This window comes from Clarias gariepinus, chromosome 19, assembly GCF_024256425.1.
Source record: "Clarias gariepinus isolate MV-2021 ecotype Netherlands chromosome 19, CGAR_prim_01v2, whole genome shotgun sequence".
NCBI classification, from domain to species: Eukaryota; Metazoa; Chordata; class Actinopteri; order Siluriformes; family Clariidae; genus Clarias; species Clarias gariepinus.
In genome coordinates, this window is record NC_071118.1 from 30,008,063 (window position 1) to 30,025,000 (window position 16,938).

General features: G+C 42.6%; 1 protein-coding gene across 2 annotated transcripts in view; it reads right to left on the bottom strand.

The window, feature by feature from the left end:
* Positions 1-8,164: 8,164 nt before the first annotated feature.
* Positions 8,165-16,938, bottom strand: part of faxdc2 (fatty acid hydroxylase domain containing 2) — a 15,432-nt gene continuing 6,658 nt past the window's right edge. For both annotated transcript variants that reach the window (XM_053479042.1, XM_053479041.1), the window contains exons 6-9: positions 11,507-11,712; positions 11,294-11,399; positions 9,190-9,356; positions 8,165-9,074 (exon numbers count right to left, since the gene is read on the bottom strand). In XM_053479042.1, the coding sequence (XP_053335017.1) occupies positions 8,918-9,074; positions 9,190-9,356; positions 11,294-11,399; positions 11,507-11,712 (636 nt within the window). In that variant the 3' untranslated portion in view covers positions 8,165-8,917. The remainder of the gene's footprint in view (positions 9,075-9,189; positions 9,357-11,293; positions 11,400-11,506; positions 11,713-16,938) is intronic.

Consider the following 16,938-nt stretch of genomic DNA (forward strand, 5'->3'; position numbering starts at 1 on the left):
CGTCGTACGCACTTTCCATCTGCTGGAACCAAAGTTCTGGTGGCCGAAAATGCGGGAAACAGTGGTTTCGTCTTGTGCTATTTGTGCAACAACAAAAAGTCCTCGTTTTTTGGCTGTTGGGAAATTAGTGCCTCTTACCAACACCCAATAGACCGTGGTCCCATATCGCAGTGGACTTTGTGACGGATCTGCCAGTGTCAAAAGGGTACACAACATCTTAGTAGTGGTAGATCGCTTCTCTAAGGGAAGTCATTTCATTCCGTTTGGTTCTCTCTCATCAGCCCTCCAGGTGGCAGAAACCCTATTTGAGACAGTGTTTCACTACTACGGCATCCCGGAGGATATTGTTTCTGATCGTGGTCCCCAATTTATTGCCAGTGTCTGGAAAGCTTTCTTCTAGAATTTGTGGACCACTGTTAGCCTAACGTCGGGCTATCCCCCCGAGTCTAACGGGCAGGCAGAGCAGACTGTCCAAGAGCTCGGAAGGTTCCTCCGAGCATATAGCAGTAGTCAACAACATGAATGGGCATACTGTTTAATCTGGGCGGAATATGCACAGAATTTGCTACGTCACTCCGCGACCGGCCTAACGCCGTTTTAGTGTGTGCTCGGGCATCAGCCACCGCTCTGTCCCTGGGATGCCACTCCCACCAATATCCCTATGGTGGATCAGTGGTTCAAAAGAGCGGAAAAAGTATGTAAGGAAGCACACACCAAAATCTTCCAAGCAGTTTGTAGGTTAAAAAATTTTGCCGATAGACAATGAAGGGAAAGTCCTCTGATCCAGGTAGGAGATCAGGTATCGCTCTCGACATGGGACCTTCACCTTAACCTCCCGTGCCGCAAACTCACCCCCAAGTGCATCGGTCCCTTTCCCATTGTCACAAAAAACTGTAAACTCTAAATTGTAAACTCTGTCTTCATTAAACTGCAACTTTCCCATCATATGCGTATTGACCCTGTTTTTCACATCTCTCTTCTCAGGCCAGTGATCCGGGGGCCACTAGACGGAGGTGTCACGGAGGTTGACACGGTGAACCACAAGATTATATTATCTATTCTTACAAGCCTTGGAATTTGTGGAACAGCGTGGCAATGGTTTGCTTCTTACCTAAAAGATAGGTCATATGAGGTAACATGGAGGGGATCTACATCTGCCCCACGTAGACTCTCTACTGGTGTCCCGCAGGGCTCAGTACTTGGTCCTCTTCTGTTCTCCCTCTATACCCGGTCTCTTGGTAAGGTCATATCATCGCATGGATTCTCATACCACTGTTATGCAGACGACACCCAACTTGTTCTCTCCTTTCCTCCCTCTGACACTCAGGTTTCCACCCGGATCTCAGCATGTCTGGCAGACATCTCATTTTGGATGGCTGCTCATCAGCTGAAGCTCAATCTCAGTAAAACCGAACTGTTGTTTATCCCTTGTGACTCATCTCCAGGTCAAGACCTTGTGATATCCATGGACAACAACCAAATCACTCCTTCAGCCACCGCCCGCAATCTTGGGGTAACCGTGGACAATCATCTGTCATTTTCCCCACACATCGCTAACCTTACTCGCTCTTGTCGATTTCTTCTTTACAATATCAGAAGAATTCGCCCATTTCTTTCTTCACAGGCTACTCAGGTGCTTGTTCAGTCCCTTGTTAATTCAAGACTGGACTGCTGCAACTCACTCCTGGCAGGCCTGCCTCTGTCCACGATTCGTCCTCTGCAACTGATCCAGAATGCAGCAGCACGTCTCGTTTTTAACCTCCCCAAGTTCTCCCACACCACCCCACTCCTCCGCTCCCTGCATTGGCTTCCTGTAGCTGCCCGCATCAAATTTAAAACACTGATGCTTGCCTACAAAGCTAAAAATGGCCCAGCACCCACTTACCTCTCTGCTCTAAATACACCACGCACTGCACCACATTCCCTCCGATCCTCCAGCACTGCTCGCCTCATCCCACCATCTCTCAGGGATCGAGGGCGGCATTCATCCAGGCTCTTTTCTGTTCTGGCACCTAGGTGGTGGAATGAACTTCCTCTAGATGTCCGTACATCAGAGACTTTGACTATCTTTAAACGACAACTCAAGACTCATCTGTTTCTCCAGTACTTGGACTAACCTCCCCCCCCCCCCCCCAAAAAAAAAAAAAAAAAAAAACTCTTCTTAGTTGTGTTGGACTAACGCACTTAGTTATTAACCTAGTTAACCCAGTGTAAGTATGTATCCAATTATGTAAACATGAAAGCACTTTTTGTAAGTCGCTCTGGATAAGAGCGTCTGCCAAATGCCTTAATGTAGGGAGGGGTACGGCCCAGAGGATCGGAGCTGGGTCCCGGCCCGAGACATTCTGAGCCAAGAGCTTATAACGGATTTCCATCAAGCTCGGCCGGATCGCCCGGCACCACGACCACCGGGTCGACCCGCCCGCCGGCAATCCCATCAGTCCGGTGGGTCTCTTCCCCCCCTGGTACCCGCCGGTCCCGGGGAGGGGGGTTGGGGGGATACTGTCACATCTAAGCCACCTCAGTCCTGGGGAAAAAGATCTAACTCGCCAGATTACTGAGCCGCCGCTTTGTCTTCCCCTAGTGTACTTGACTATTGTACAAAAACACGGACACAAATTTAATTCATTTGAAATTCTTTATAGTAACATAAGTGTATTTAACTATATTAAGTCAGCTCAGTCGATCCCGCTAATTCAATTCAATTCAATTCAATTTTATTTGTATAGCGCTTTTAGCAATTTTCATTGCCGCAAAGCAGCTTTACACAGTCAAAAGAATTATTTAGGTTTGTATGAAATGTGAATTTGTATGAATCAAAATGGTCAGTTTGTCCCTGGTGAGCAAGCCGAGGGCGACAGTGGCAAGGAAAAACTCCCTGAGATGGTAATAGGAAGAAACCTTGAGAGGAACCAGACTCAACAGGGAACCCATCCTCATCTGGGTGAAACAGAAAGCAGTAAATGATCTGCATTATTACAGTGTGTAGGGTGGGAGGCAGTTCAGCTATAATAGCTGATGTTAATTGATGTTAATATGGAGTCCAGGTAGTTATTGAAGACCCAGGTAGACTTGTAAGAAGTTCCAGTCATGAACTATCGAACTGTCAAGTCCCCAGAGAAACAGTTGCCAACACCAGTCAAGGCCAGAACCATTTTCTAGATAGAGAGAATCATTCCCAGACACCAGACGCATCCCAGAGAGACACACGGGGCATCCATGTGACGAGATCTTCAGCCAGAAGCGGGGCACCAGGATGGGTCAGACAGGTCCGGAGGGCAGAGGGAGTCTGGATCACTGGCAGCTCAGCTAATTGTCATTTACAGACCTCCAGGGCCGTACTCGGAATTTCTTAGTGAATTTGCAGATTTCCTTTCAAATCTAGTCGTTTCTGTAGACAAAGTGTTAATTGCTGGAGATTTTAATATTCATTTTGAAAACCCAGAAGACCCTCTGAGAACTGCATTTATGTCTATACTGGACTCGGTAGGAGTAAATCAGTGTGTAGTAGGACCCACTCATAAAGCAGGTCACACTTTAGATTTAAGAATATTATTTGGATTAAGTATAAGAAATTTATTCACAATTCCACTATCTGAAGTTATCTCAGATCACTATCTTGTCTCAATTCAAGTGTGTCACAGTAATAATGTACGCACAGCGCCGTGCTACCGTATGAAACGTACATTTACATCAACTACCAAACAGAGTTTTATCAGTAATCTCCCAGAGTTCCCAACTTCGATTAGATCACCGTCTGACCCCACAAAACTCGATCAGGCGACTGGATATTTAGAGTCGACATTTCGCTATACCTTAGATAATGTAGCTCCAGTCAAAAGAAAAATTATTAGAGATAAAAAACTTGCTCCCTGGTATAACGATCACACGCGCACTTTAAAACAGACCGCTCGGAAATTAGAACGTAAATGGCGTCAAACTAAATTACTAGTATTTCAAATAGCATGGAAGGAGAGCATCCTGAACTATAGAAAAGCTCTTAGTGTAGCTAGATCAACATATCTCTCCACTCTTATAGAAAATAACAAAAATAATCCTAGATTCTTATTTAATGCTGTAGCCAAATTAACCAGAAATAAGACCACTGCAGAAATCTCCACAACATCATCATGCAATAGTGAGGACTTCATGAACTTTTTTAATAATAAAATTGTAAATATTAGGCATAAAATTGAGGTTTTAAAACCGAACAATGTAATTGATGCAGATGTTAATCTAGCCATGTCAGACCAGAACCTAGAATACTTTACTCCCCTTGAAGAGAATGAACTAATTTCACTCATCTCTTCTTCAAATTCATCAACCTGTATATTAGATCCTGTACCGACACATTTTCTTAAACAGATAGTACCAGCAATAATAGAACCCCTGTTGAGAATAATTAATTCTTCACTCAGCATTGGATATGTTCCAAAATCTTTTAAATTAGCAGTTATCAAACCAATAATTAAGAAACCTGACCTCGACCCCTGTCAGCTGTCCAGTTACAGACCAATGTCAAACCTCCCCTTTATCTCTAAGATCCTGGAAAAGATAGTAGCGGAGCAGCTATGCTCATATATACATAGAAATGGCATACATGAACTGTATCAGTCAGGATTTAGGCCTCATCACAGTACAGAGACAGCGCTCGTTAAAGTAGTAAATGACATTCTATTGGCCTCTGATCAGGGTTGTGTAACTATGCTTGTATTACTTGACCTCAGTGCAGCTTTTGACACTGTTGATCACGCTATTCTTCTTCACAGATAAGAAAATGTAGTGGGAATTAAGGGTACAGCCCTCTCCTGGCTCAGATCCTATCTGACCCATCGTTATCAGTATGTAGACTTAAATGGTGATTATTCTGCATGTTCTCTAGTGGAGTTTGGCGTTCCGCAGGGTTCAGTTTTAGGTCCACTGCTTTTTTCCCTTTACATGCTTCCTCTGGGCAACATAATCCGTAAGCATGGTATTAGTTTTCATTGTTATGCTGACGATACACAGTTATATGTCTCAGCAAAACCTGATGAGAAAAAACAGCTTACTAAAATTGAGCAATGTGTGCAGGACATAAGAAATTGGATGCTAATTAACTTCCTTCTGCTAAATCCGGATAAGACAGAAGTTCTAGTCATAGGACCGCATACAGCTAGGAGTAAAATTTTAGATCACACCGTAACTTTAGATGGCCTTTCTGTTCCATCAAATGCAACAGTGAAAGACCTCGGTGTGATTATTGATTCCAGCCTTTCATTTGAAGCACATGTAGATAATATTACCAGGATAGCATTCTTTCACCTCAGAAATATTGCCAGAATAAGAAATTTATTGTCGCTAAACGACGCAGAAAAACTAGTTCATGCTTTTATCACCTCTAGGTTGGACTATTGTAATGCCTTACTGTCTGGTTGTTCAACTAGATGCATAAATAAGCTTGAGCTAGTCCAGAATGCAGCAGCGAGAGTCCTCACCAGAACCAGAAGATATGAGCACATCACCCCTATCTTATCTTCACTCCATTGGCTCCCTGTGAAATTTCGCATTGATTTTAAAATACTACTCTTGACATATAAAGCATTAAATGGTCTCGCGCCGCAGTACCTGAGCGAACTGCTAGTGTCTTACGATCCGCCACGCCTACTTCGATCAAAGGATGCAGGCTGCTTGTCAGTACCGCGTATTATGAAAAATACAGCTGGGGGCAGAGCTTTTTCTTACAAAGTCCCAAAGTTATGGAATAGTCTTCCAAATAGTGTTCGGGACTCAGACACAGTCTCAGTGTTTAAGTCCAGGCTAAAAACCTATTTATTTAGCCAAGCATTTTTATAAATAGATTAGCCTTAGGTAAAGGAGCAGATCTGGGGGACTCATGGATGTAGAGTATTATGGTGAACTGGTATGTTTGGATGCTGTCTTCCTCACTCTCATTGATCACTCAGGTTTGCTGACGGTGAGGTGATTGTTTGCTTTACATGTCAGTTCCCCCTCATGTTTGTGTTTCCTTCTGGCTCTCCCTTTTAGTTATGATGTCATAGTTAGTCCTGCCGGAGTCTCTGCTTGCACTCTACAGTTAATATACATTCACATTATACATTGTGTGACTGTGACCAGACCTAACTGCCATCTCTCCTCTTCTTCTCTTTCCCCCCCTCTTTCTTTTTCCTCTCTCCTCCTGTCTCCCCCTTTCACTCTTTCTCTCTCTCTCTGTCGAGCTACACATGTCGTTCCTGAGCTGCCAGTGATCCAGACTCCCTCTGCCCTCCGGACCTGTCTGACCCATCCTGGTGCCCCGCTTTTGGCTGAAGATCTCGTCACATGGATGCCCCGTGTGTCTCTCTGGGATGCGTCTGGTGTCTGGGAATGATTCTCTCTACCTAGAAAATGGTTCTGGCCTTGACTGGTGTTGGCAACTGTTTCTCTGGGGACTTGACAGTTCGATAGTTCATGACTGGAACTTCTTACAAGTCTACCTGGGTCTTCAATAACTACCTGGACTCCATATTAACATCAATTAACATCAGCTATTATAGCTGAACTGCCTCCCACCCTACACACTGTATAAATGCAGATCATTTACTCTTTCTGTTTCACCCAGATGAGGATGGGTTCCCTGTTGAGTCTGGTTCCTCTCAAGGTTTCTTCCTATTACCATCTCAGGGAGTTTTTCCTTGCCACTGTCGCCCTCGGCTTGCTCACCAGGGACAAACTGACCATTTTGATTCATACAAATTCACATTTCATACAAACTTAAATAATTCTTTTAACTGTGTAAAGCTGCTTTGCGGCAATAAAAATTGCTAAAAGCGCTATACAAATAAAACTGAATTGAATTGAATTGAACTTGTCATCCCTTATTTTTGTCATCATTGTGTCCCTATTTAAGCCAGCCGAACCCGGAGCCCTTTTGTCTGATCACTGTTGCATGTTTGTTGCTGTGATAATCCTCTGTCTGTTTTTCTCTCCGTCTACTCCAGGTGTCTGCAGGACAGGGTTTTTTGGGTTGCATGGAAGTCACAAGGGCCGACGTGAGGTCTCGGCCAAGACTGAAGGACCCTCTGTCCGCCAAGTTCAGCAGACAGTTGCTAAAGGCTTGTTTAGTTTTGCTTTGTTTGTTTTGCCCACCTGCAGACCCAGCCTGGGAAGTCACAAGCCACGGTTGCATTAACGTGGTTCCTTGTTTGTTTTCCTTTCTTGTTAATTTGTTGGCACACTAATCTGAATAAACTGTTTGCTTTACCTGCATCTGCGTCTGCCTCCTCAATGGACATGACAATTACTGCACTCTCAGAATTATTCAACCCCCTGAATAAAATGTCAATAAAGTGTAAATTTGTAACTTAGCTGTCGTCTCAAGCACAGATTAGATTACTCAGGTGTACTTGATATAAAACACATCAAATACTTAGACTTTCTGGAGAAGTGATGTTTGACTGCATGCCAGAAATGGACAAGTCAAGAGAGTTCTTCATAAAGTTAAGAGATCATTGCCTTGCACAAACAAGGACAAGGATATAAAGAAAAATAGCAAAGGTATTAAAAGTTTCTAGAAATACAGTAGGAAGCCTATTTCACAAGTTCAAAGTTAAAGAGGCAGTAGCTACACTACTTGGAAAGAGGAAGGTCTCACCTGCTGCTACCAGATTTCTTTTTCCGATTTTCTCCCTAATTTGGTCGTGTCCAATTCCTCCCCGTCACTAGGGGGCTCCCACATTAAGCTTCTACTACCACTCAGTCGGGAGGGCAAAAGACTATCACGTGTTTCCTCCGAATCGGGTGACGCCAGCCGCATCTTCGAACTGCTTGATTATTGTGATTCATAATATTATTCATTATATTGATTCACAAACTCATAAGAGGCACAAACATTTGATATATCATTAATAAACCGTATTAAGGTGGCTTTATCAGAGATTGATTATTTCTTACATTAGAAAAATGTGGTAAAGTGGAAATATGTTTGCATATGGTACAAGAAGTTTTTACAAAACAGAACAAATTATTTCTACATTAAATGTGTTTGACATTAGTTTCAGTCAGTTTGCTTTGCTTCACTATCACAGGGATTAAGGTGCTTAAACTTATTCACAAATCTGTTTACAATTCTAATGATAGCCTGCATGTTAATTACTACATAGCGCTAACACTAAACAGAGACAGAATCTTTCAGGAATACAGAATTATTTTTATTATTATCAATACAGATCTGTACTTTAACACAGTTACACAGACATTAACAATATTAGTGTTAAAATCATCAAAATCAAAATATTAAATCTTTTACTCTACATTTAAATCATTTCACAGGCTGTGTATGTGTAATTTGTGTTCTATAATTATAAATATATAAATTAGGAATTTAAGTGCTAATATTAGGTGAATTATTTAAAAAAGTGAGTCATAATGTTTGTGTAAAATCTTCAGAAACGCTTATAGAAACATATCACTCTGTTAAAGTTCTGATTTATAATCATTTAAAAAGTAGTTGCTTAGTCCAGCAAAGCTTTAGTGTGAATATTTCAAAGTTATCATTTTCTGCAAAAAAACATGAAAAATCATGTTCATCCTCTATCAAAAAATAACCTTAATGTTAACGGCAGCTTTTTATTTTGTGACTGTAATCAGCCTCGACCACTTCCCACGTGGTGACGCTAATCCTCGTCTCAGCTTAGATGTGTTATACTGTTTAGACTTAAAACCTTTAATATTAGATTGTGTTCACAATGTGAGTGTTATTCTGAAGAACTGTTAGCATGTAGTGTACACTTCAGAGTGATCAGGTCACCCAGAGTGCAACAGAGACAGCAATGAAACAACTCACTCTCAGGCAATTCAGTTAGTTAAAACAAATTAATAAAATTCTGTAAAATTTGCATGAATATGATTGATTTTCAGCATGACTGGGATGGTGATGATGTCACCCTGATTTTTTGGGTGTGTCTGGGATGCTCCTGGTCAGTGGTGTGAGACTCAGCAGAATGGTGTGTCGCTCGTATTCTTTGGTTTTGCGGAACTTATCATCGGTGCCGTGCAGCCGGTCCAGAACTCCCAGAACACCGTAACACTGATTAAACCTGAACACACAGAGGCATTTAAGTTAATTAACGTTATTTTAGTGTCATTGTTTGTGGTGAAAAGGTTTGTGCACCTTTAAACCTAAAATGACTGAGAGGTAACGTAAAGTGTTACTTGAGGTGGTGGAAGTCGTGGAACTCGGGCGAGGGCAGCAGGGGCAGGTGGTAGCCGCAGTGTGAGATGGAGGTGACGAGCAGGGCCATGCTGAACCACAGAGACGTGGTGGCCAAGTGAGAACCCAGGAGGATCGGACCCATCAGAGCTGGTAGCATGTTGGAGACCTGCAGGGGTCAGACACACACACACACACACACACACACTTAGGGTGTTTTCATATGAGTTATTTTTTAAAGAGACCAGAATCCTCCGAATGTGTTCAGTCTAAATATTTGTTTAGTACTTGTTGATTTTGTTCCAGTTTTCTCACTGACTGTTAATTATGAGAAGTTAAAGATGCACTGTGTAGATTTTATTGTTTGGTGTTTGGGAGTGAAAACTGTGTGCTGTGACCTGGAGCACAGGAGAAGCTACAGCGATGAGGATGTCGACATAAACGGCATTTCCACAGCATGATAAAATTCTGCTCATTTCGCATACACTCACTTATATGATGTCTATAGTTCTATAGACATAGTTCTAGGTGTACAGTATATTTCTATTTTCTATTTTCAGTTTCTATTTTTAGTTCTATTTTTTCTAGTTAAATTTTATTTAAATTTTTTAATAAAAATTTTCTATCATATTTGTTCTATTGATATTTATTACTTATTATAAGCTTTAATTCTCTTTTTAAGGTCACTGGCGGTCGTATAAGCATTTCACTACATTTCGTACTGTGTATGACTGTGTATGTGACAAATAAAATTTGAATTTGAATTTGATTTGATTTTCATACAGGAACATCTTAAGACGCATGAACCCGGGAAAATAAACCAAAGCCATGCTTGATAAAGGTGAGTGTTTACACGTCCTGATACACACTTCCTCTCCCGAGCGTCTCGCAGTGATCACAGCCAAACTAACCACATTCTGACCACCCGCTGATGTAACAGTTGATAAACGATGTGAGGGTTTAATCCAAAAGCCTGCAGCTCCACCGTTAACTCGTGTTAGGGTTTTGTAGTTTGGACGCTACGGTGCAGTAACACCTGACCTGCCTACAGTAAACCTAAAGTACAGAGGGGGAGGGGGATGTGAGCCTGGAGCACTTTCTCTTCACACTGCACATACACACACATGTACACTAAAACACACAATGCTAACATTACAACTGCAGCATTACCGCTAATTATGTAACGTCAATAGATTTAAAATATTACCTATGGCTTTTTGTTATTGTTTATGAACATTGATGTGATAAATTCTAACTTTATAATTACAGTGGAACCTCGGATTATGAGTAACGCGGTTTTTGAGGGTTCCGCAAGACGAGCAAAGATTTTTAATAAATTTTGAATTGTTAAACAAACAAGTCTTGGTTTACGAGTACTGAGGTATCATGTATTACGTATGCGCTTCTTGTTTTGATCCCGAGCGTCACGTGATCACAACTGGGCCAATGGTTTTTCTCTCTCTTGTGGGTAATCGTCTCCCCTGCTGGGTGCGCATCTCTTACTGGTATAATCAACATCCACTTGTGTCTGTATGCGTGTGTGTACAGCGCATGTGTAAAGCAAAAGCAAGTCTTATTAGAGAGGTTGAAGATCCATTTTCTCTCTCTGCTCAAGGCTCAGCCTGCTCTTTGCCTGCTGTGTGTCATTGGACACTGTGCTCCCCCACCCCCACAGACCCCTCCTACTTTCGTCTTCACACACACACACCCTCCAGAGTGGAGAAGGGGTAACTATGTAAGACAAGAAAGGGGGAGAGGAGAGCTTACTTTAGATTCACACACACATACATACACAGCGCCTGCGCGCACAACGAAAACACTTATCTGTCAGGATTTATTTTGACTCTTGCAAAATAAGACTCTTGCAGGTTAATTTGTTTTATTTTTACTTTATATTTTGTGTTAATTATTTTTATGTATTTATTTTTTTGGGCTGTGGAACAAATAATTTGAGTTTCCATTATTTCTTATGGGGAAATTAAAGTTGGTTTACGAGTGTTTTGGAATACGAGAAAATTATGCTCGCAATCCAAGGTTCCACTGTATACGTTAATGCTATGATACACAGAATCCACACATCGTCGTTATAAAGTTTGTCACACACACCACATGTTCCACTGGATGAGCGTAGAGAGACACGAGTCCGATGGGCGCGGTCCACTCGTGATGGATCTTATGGATGTGTCTGTAGAGGAACGGATGGTGAACCAGCCTGCATGACAGGAAGTGGAAGGGGAAGACTTCCTGTTAGTTGATGTAAGTAACCAGTGAAAACACTGTGTGTTTGTGTGTGTGTGAGTGTGTGTGTGTGTGTGAGACCTGTGTGAGTAGTAGAACAGCACTTCCTCCAGCAGGCCACACACAGCGAGCTCCAGTAGAACCCAGTGGAAGGTGGGCAGTTGAGAAGCGCAGGGTTCTCCTCGCCATGACATCACAGCGTAGGTCAGAATCACCAACGGAACTGACAGGAACAACTGATTACACAGAACCACCTTCACCACCCGCCACACACGTTCCGCCTCCGCCTGGAATCAATACAGAGTGTTTCACACGCACACACACACACATTTTTGTTGTAAGCTGCAGGTGAAATGCATGTACTTTTTAATCATAATGCTTATCAGTTTATCTATATCAACATCTGCACAGGATAAAATGAGAGAATGTCTCACGCAAGGACTCTGATCTGTGTGTGTGTGTATGTGTGTGTGTGTGTGTGTGTGTGAGAGAGAGAGAGGAGATTGTGAAAACCCAGTGATTAGTAATAACAGTTTATCTGTGCAGCACTGAATGTTCAGCAGAAACACACCAGCAGAGAACTTTGTACCACACACACACACACACACAATTTTGTCTTTCAAGTTCAAGTTTAAGTAGGCTTTATTGTCACTTCAACCATATACAGTTAGTACACAGTGAAACGAAACAACGTTCCTCCAGGACCAAGGTGCTACATGCAACATAAATTAACATAGACATTAAATCAGCCAACCAAGAGGCCTAGTTAGCTGGCTAGCAGAGACAGGACAGAAAGACCTAACATAAATTACAACATCAATTAACAAAAACTACAAAAACCAACTAGCTAAGAAACATAAATTAACAAAAACTAACTAGCTTAGGAAGACTATCTACAGATTTTACAGGCAACATAAAGTGCACGTGCAAATGTGCAAACAAGAGCAACAACAAAGTGACAAAACGACAAACACGACATAACAGAACAGAATAATATGGTGTTGCGGTAGTGGGGAAACAGTAAACTTTCCTTAACACAGCAGCAAGAATTAAGGAATGATCATTGTGCAAAAGAGATAAACAGTGAAGCCTTTACAGGTTGGTGTGTACGATAGTTTGGTGGTGTTGATTTGTCTGTCCAGTCTCAATGTTTTGAGGTAGTTTAGATAAGCTGAGTGATAATGTTTGTGTGTGTGTGTGTGTGTGTGTTTATCAGTCCAGTCCCTTTTTGTTGAGGAGACGGATGGCTTGTGGAAAAAAGCTGTTGCACAGTCTGGATGTGAGGCCCGAATGCTTCGGTACCTTTTTCCAGATGGCAGGAGTGTGAAGTGTGTGTGAGAGGGGTGTGTCCGATCAGCCACAATGCTGGTGGCTTTGCGGATGCAGCGTGTGGTGTAGATGTCTTCAATAGAGGGGAGAGAGACCCCGATGATCTGCTCTGCTGTCCTCACTATCCGCTGTAGGGTCTCGTGGTCCGATATGGCACAATTCCCAAACCATACAGTGATGAAGCCGCTCAGGATGCTCTCGATAGTCCCTCTATAGAAAATGGTCAGGATCAGTGGTGGAAGCTGGGCCTTCCTCAGTCTTCTCAGAAAGATATGGCACAATTCCCAAACCATACAGTGATGAAGCCGCTCAGGATGCTCTCGATAGTCCCTCTATAGAAAATGGTCAGGATCGGTGGTGGAAGCTGGGCCTTCCTCAGTCTTCTCAGAAAGAAGAGACACTGTTGGGCTTTCTTCTGTAGGGAGCTGGTATTGATGGAGACGTTGATGCTCAGCGGAGAATGGTCGCCTTGTGTCCTCCTGAAGTCAACATCCATCTCCTTTGTCTTGTCAACATTCAAAGACAGGTTGTTGTCTTTACGCCAGTCCATTAGCCTCTGCACTTCCTCTCTGTACGCTAATTCGCCGTTATTGCTAATGAGACCCACCAGGGTCGTGTCATCAGCGAACTTAATGATTCGAACAGCAGGGGACTGAGCACACAGCCTTGTGGAGCCCCAGTGCTCAGTGTAGTGGTGCTGGAGGTGCAGTTCCCGATCCATACTGACTGAGGCCTTCGGTCAGAAAGTCAGGGATCCAGTTCAGAGGGAGGTGTTCAGGCCCAACAGGCTTAGCTTTCCGATCAGTTGTTGGGGAATGATAGTGTTGAATGCTGAGCTGAAATCTATGTACAGCATTCAAACGTACAGTGGTAACTCATGCGGTATTCTGGTTTTACCGCCATGCCTCACGGTGGCGACATTTGGGTTTGTGCGTTTGCTGGCTTCTACCGCTGAGTGGCGCTATATAATTAACTAACGCCTCGGGCATCAGTTCATTCTCCCAAGGATTAATGAGCTGCGCTCCATTAGAGCTGCACGTAGTAGCGGATAAAATCAAGTGAAACATTGTAGTTAAACGAATTCATAATCACAGAACTAAAATTACAGTACAAATGTAGAATTCTAATTAAATTTAATCTTATTAGGATCGAATTTAAGCAAAGTAAACAGTAACACAGTGAGCCTTTCGATTTTATCATGTGTAATTAGAAAAGCTACACGTATGTTTTTTGTCATCCTATATATTTTGTGTTCTTTAATTTTGTAGTAGATTTATTAACTAAAATAAACCAAAATAAATGACCATAAAAATTAAAACATTGTCAGGACGTGCTACTGTGCAGCAGATGTCGATGTGTTTTTGCGTTATAATAAGAATTAAATGCAGTAGGCTGTTATGATCATCATAATGTTCTTTTCAATAAATATTTAAAACATTTTAACAAATTACATTTAGAACTTAAATATAGGGGTTTCTTAGTTCCATTGAATTTAAGCAAAGTAAATGTTAACACAGTGAGCCTTTATATTTTATCATGTGTAACACTCGCGTAGCCAGAAAACTCTGGGTGTGTGTATCAGAAAACGTGGGTGAGTCACAGGTGTTGTCAGATTAATGTATAATGTAAAAACTATATAATAAACCTATATAAGCTATATAGCCTTTATAAGACTTTTATTTAAATGCACGCACAATGACGACAAAACGTTATGATGTCGTAAAATAATGAAAGCAAACAGGGATACAGCGATATTCTGTATCGGTTTCTGTGAACTCACAGCCGAAACGAAAAGACATTAACTTATCAATGAATTATTAAAATGGCCAGTCAGTTTCCTTACTGTTTTTCCCGACGCATTCATAATCATTAGTCTAGTTCCGCCGGTGCAGTGTTTCTTATCCCCACCCCAAGGCTCGCCCGCGAGAGGTTGTGCGCGCGCGGTCCACTACACAGCAAAAACATATATTATGACTGAGATACGGCGGCTCACATCTGCGTGCGTTTCGCAAAGCGCCGCAAAGACAGCGATTATTTAGCACGTATAAATGTGTGTTTGTTGTATTTCTGGGAAAGAGAAATCTCCTATAAATCTCTCATATCGGCACGCGCGTTCATCTGACTTTAGATTAAAACTCGACAAAGTGAAAGTGCGCACCCACGCGCCGCGGGTTCACGCGAACATTTAACATTTACTAAAAGATTTATTCACAACCACATTTCGGCCATTTACACACATGCATTGTGCTATGTTGTTTGTACACACTTTTACTTTTCCCCTTCTAATCTCCCCTTTGATCAAAATGCTCCCGATATGAGCCGATACGAGCAGCTTTATTTCAGTCAGAATATTCATCTCATATAGAGAGGTGACATATACTTGCTGATTAAACACTGCATTTTTTTAAGTGAAAGCGCGCAATGGGAGCAGCTTTAATTATTAATAATGAAATAATTATTCAATGCTGGACATAAACAGCTAAAATCAAGATGAATGTTATTCTTTAGATTATTATTATCATGTTCTTTTGCTGTTTGGGTTTAGAGTTAAATGATTATTAGAAACTGAAGCGCCTCGTGTGGATTCATGCCACAAATCATTTTATCATACAAAGATTATGTTGTGATCGGACCACTGACTCCAAAATTAAAATTTTTACCGTTAAAAATAAAATGTTTTTACAATCCTTGAGCTGTTGTTTGTGCTGTTTTCTTTAATAATAACAATAGACAGATAGAAACAGAGTCTGTCTTAACAAAATTAATTGCAGCCGTTTTGCAAAATGCCCCTTTGCGCCACCTGGCGGTCATTTTAAAAATTACTTTGAATTGCAGATGATTTATTTTGGCTGTTGCCGTTTGGCCGCGACAGAGTGCGCGGCAGTCATAGACATTCCCCTTGAGTAACCACTGTATGTGTTCTTCTTGTCCAAGTGTGTGAGGGCAAAATGGAGTGTAGTGGAGATGGCGTCATCCGTTGAGCGGTTAGGACGGTACGCAAATTGCAGTGGGTCCAGTGATGGGGGCAAGAGGCTCTTGATGTGTCTCATGACGAGCCGCTTGAAGCACTTGATGGTGGGTGTAAGTGCAGCGGGACGGTAGACATTGAGACAGGACACAGTAGACTTCTTGGGCACGGGGACGATGGTGGTAGCCTTGAAGCACGTGGGAACAACGGCGCTGCTCAGAGAGATGTTGAAGATGCACTCTGCCTGGGATGTTGTCTGGTCCAGCAACATCCCAGCAACATCCCAGCAACATCTGGTCGTTTGGAGGAGGGGTGTTCTTCCTCGCCGCCACGTCGTTCTGTCTGTCGAACCGAGCGTAGAAGTTGTTCAGCGCATCTGGGAGAGAGCCGTCACCTTCACAGGCAGATGATGTCATCCTGTAGTGAGTGATGGCTTGTAAGCCCTGCCACATGCGCCGTGTGTCACTGCTGTCTTTGAAGTGGTTGTGGATTCTCTGGGCGTGTCCGTGCTTCGCCTCTTTGATGGAAGTAAAGTTCGGCCCTTGCTCTTCTAAGGGCCACCTTGTCTCCCGCTGAAGGCAGAGTCTTGGGTCCTCAGAAGTGCACGCACCTCCGCAGTAATCCACAGTTTCTGATTGGGATGTGAGATGATGTTCTTGGAGACAGTAACGTCATCGGTGCACTTGTTGATGTAGCTGGTCACTGATGACGTGTACTCCTCCAAATCAGTGAAATCGCCGTAAGTTGCAGCCTCCATAAACATGTTCCAGTCAGTGCTCTCGAAACAGTCCTGAAGAGCAGAGATGGCTCCTGCTGGCCAGGTTTTCACCTGCTTCAGAACCGGTTTTGAGCGCCTGATGAGTGGTCTGTATGCTGGAATTAGCATAACAGAGATGTGGTCTGAGTAGCCGAGGTGGGGGCGAGGCACTGTCCGATATGCGCCAGGGATGTTTGTGTAAACAAGTTCCAGAGTGTTATCCCCTCTCATTGCAAAGTCCACATACTGATGGAATCTAGAAAGCACTGACTTGAGATCTGCATGGTTGAAATCTCCAGCAACAGTAAACAGTCCATCCGGGTGTGTATTTTGCAGTTCACTGATCTTAGTATACAGTTCCCATAGCGCTTCCTTAGCATTAGCGCTAGGTGGAACGTACACTCCAATAATGAAAAGTGGTAAATTCCCGTGGTAAATAAAAGGGTCTGCATCTAACAG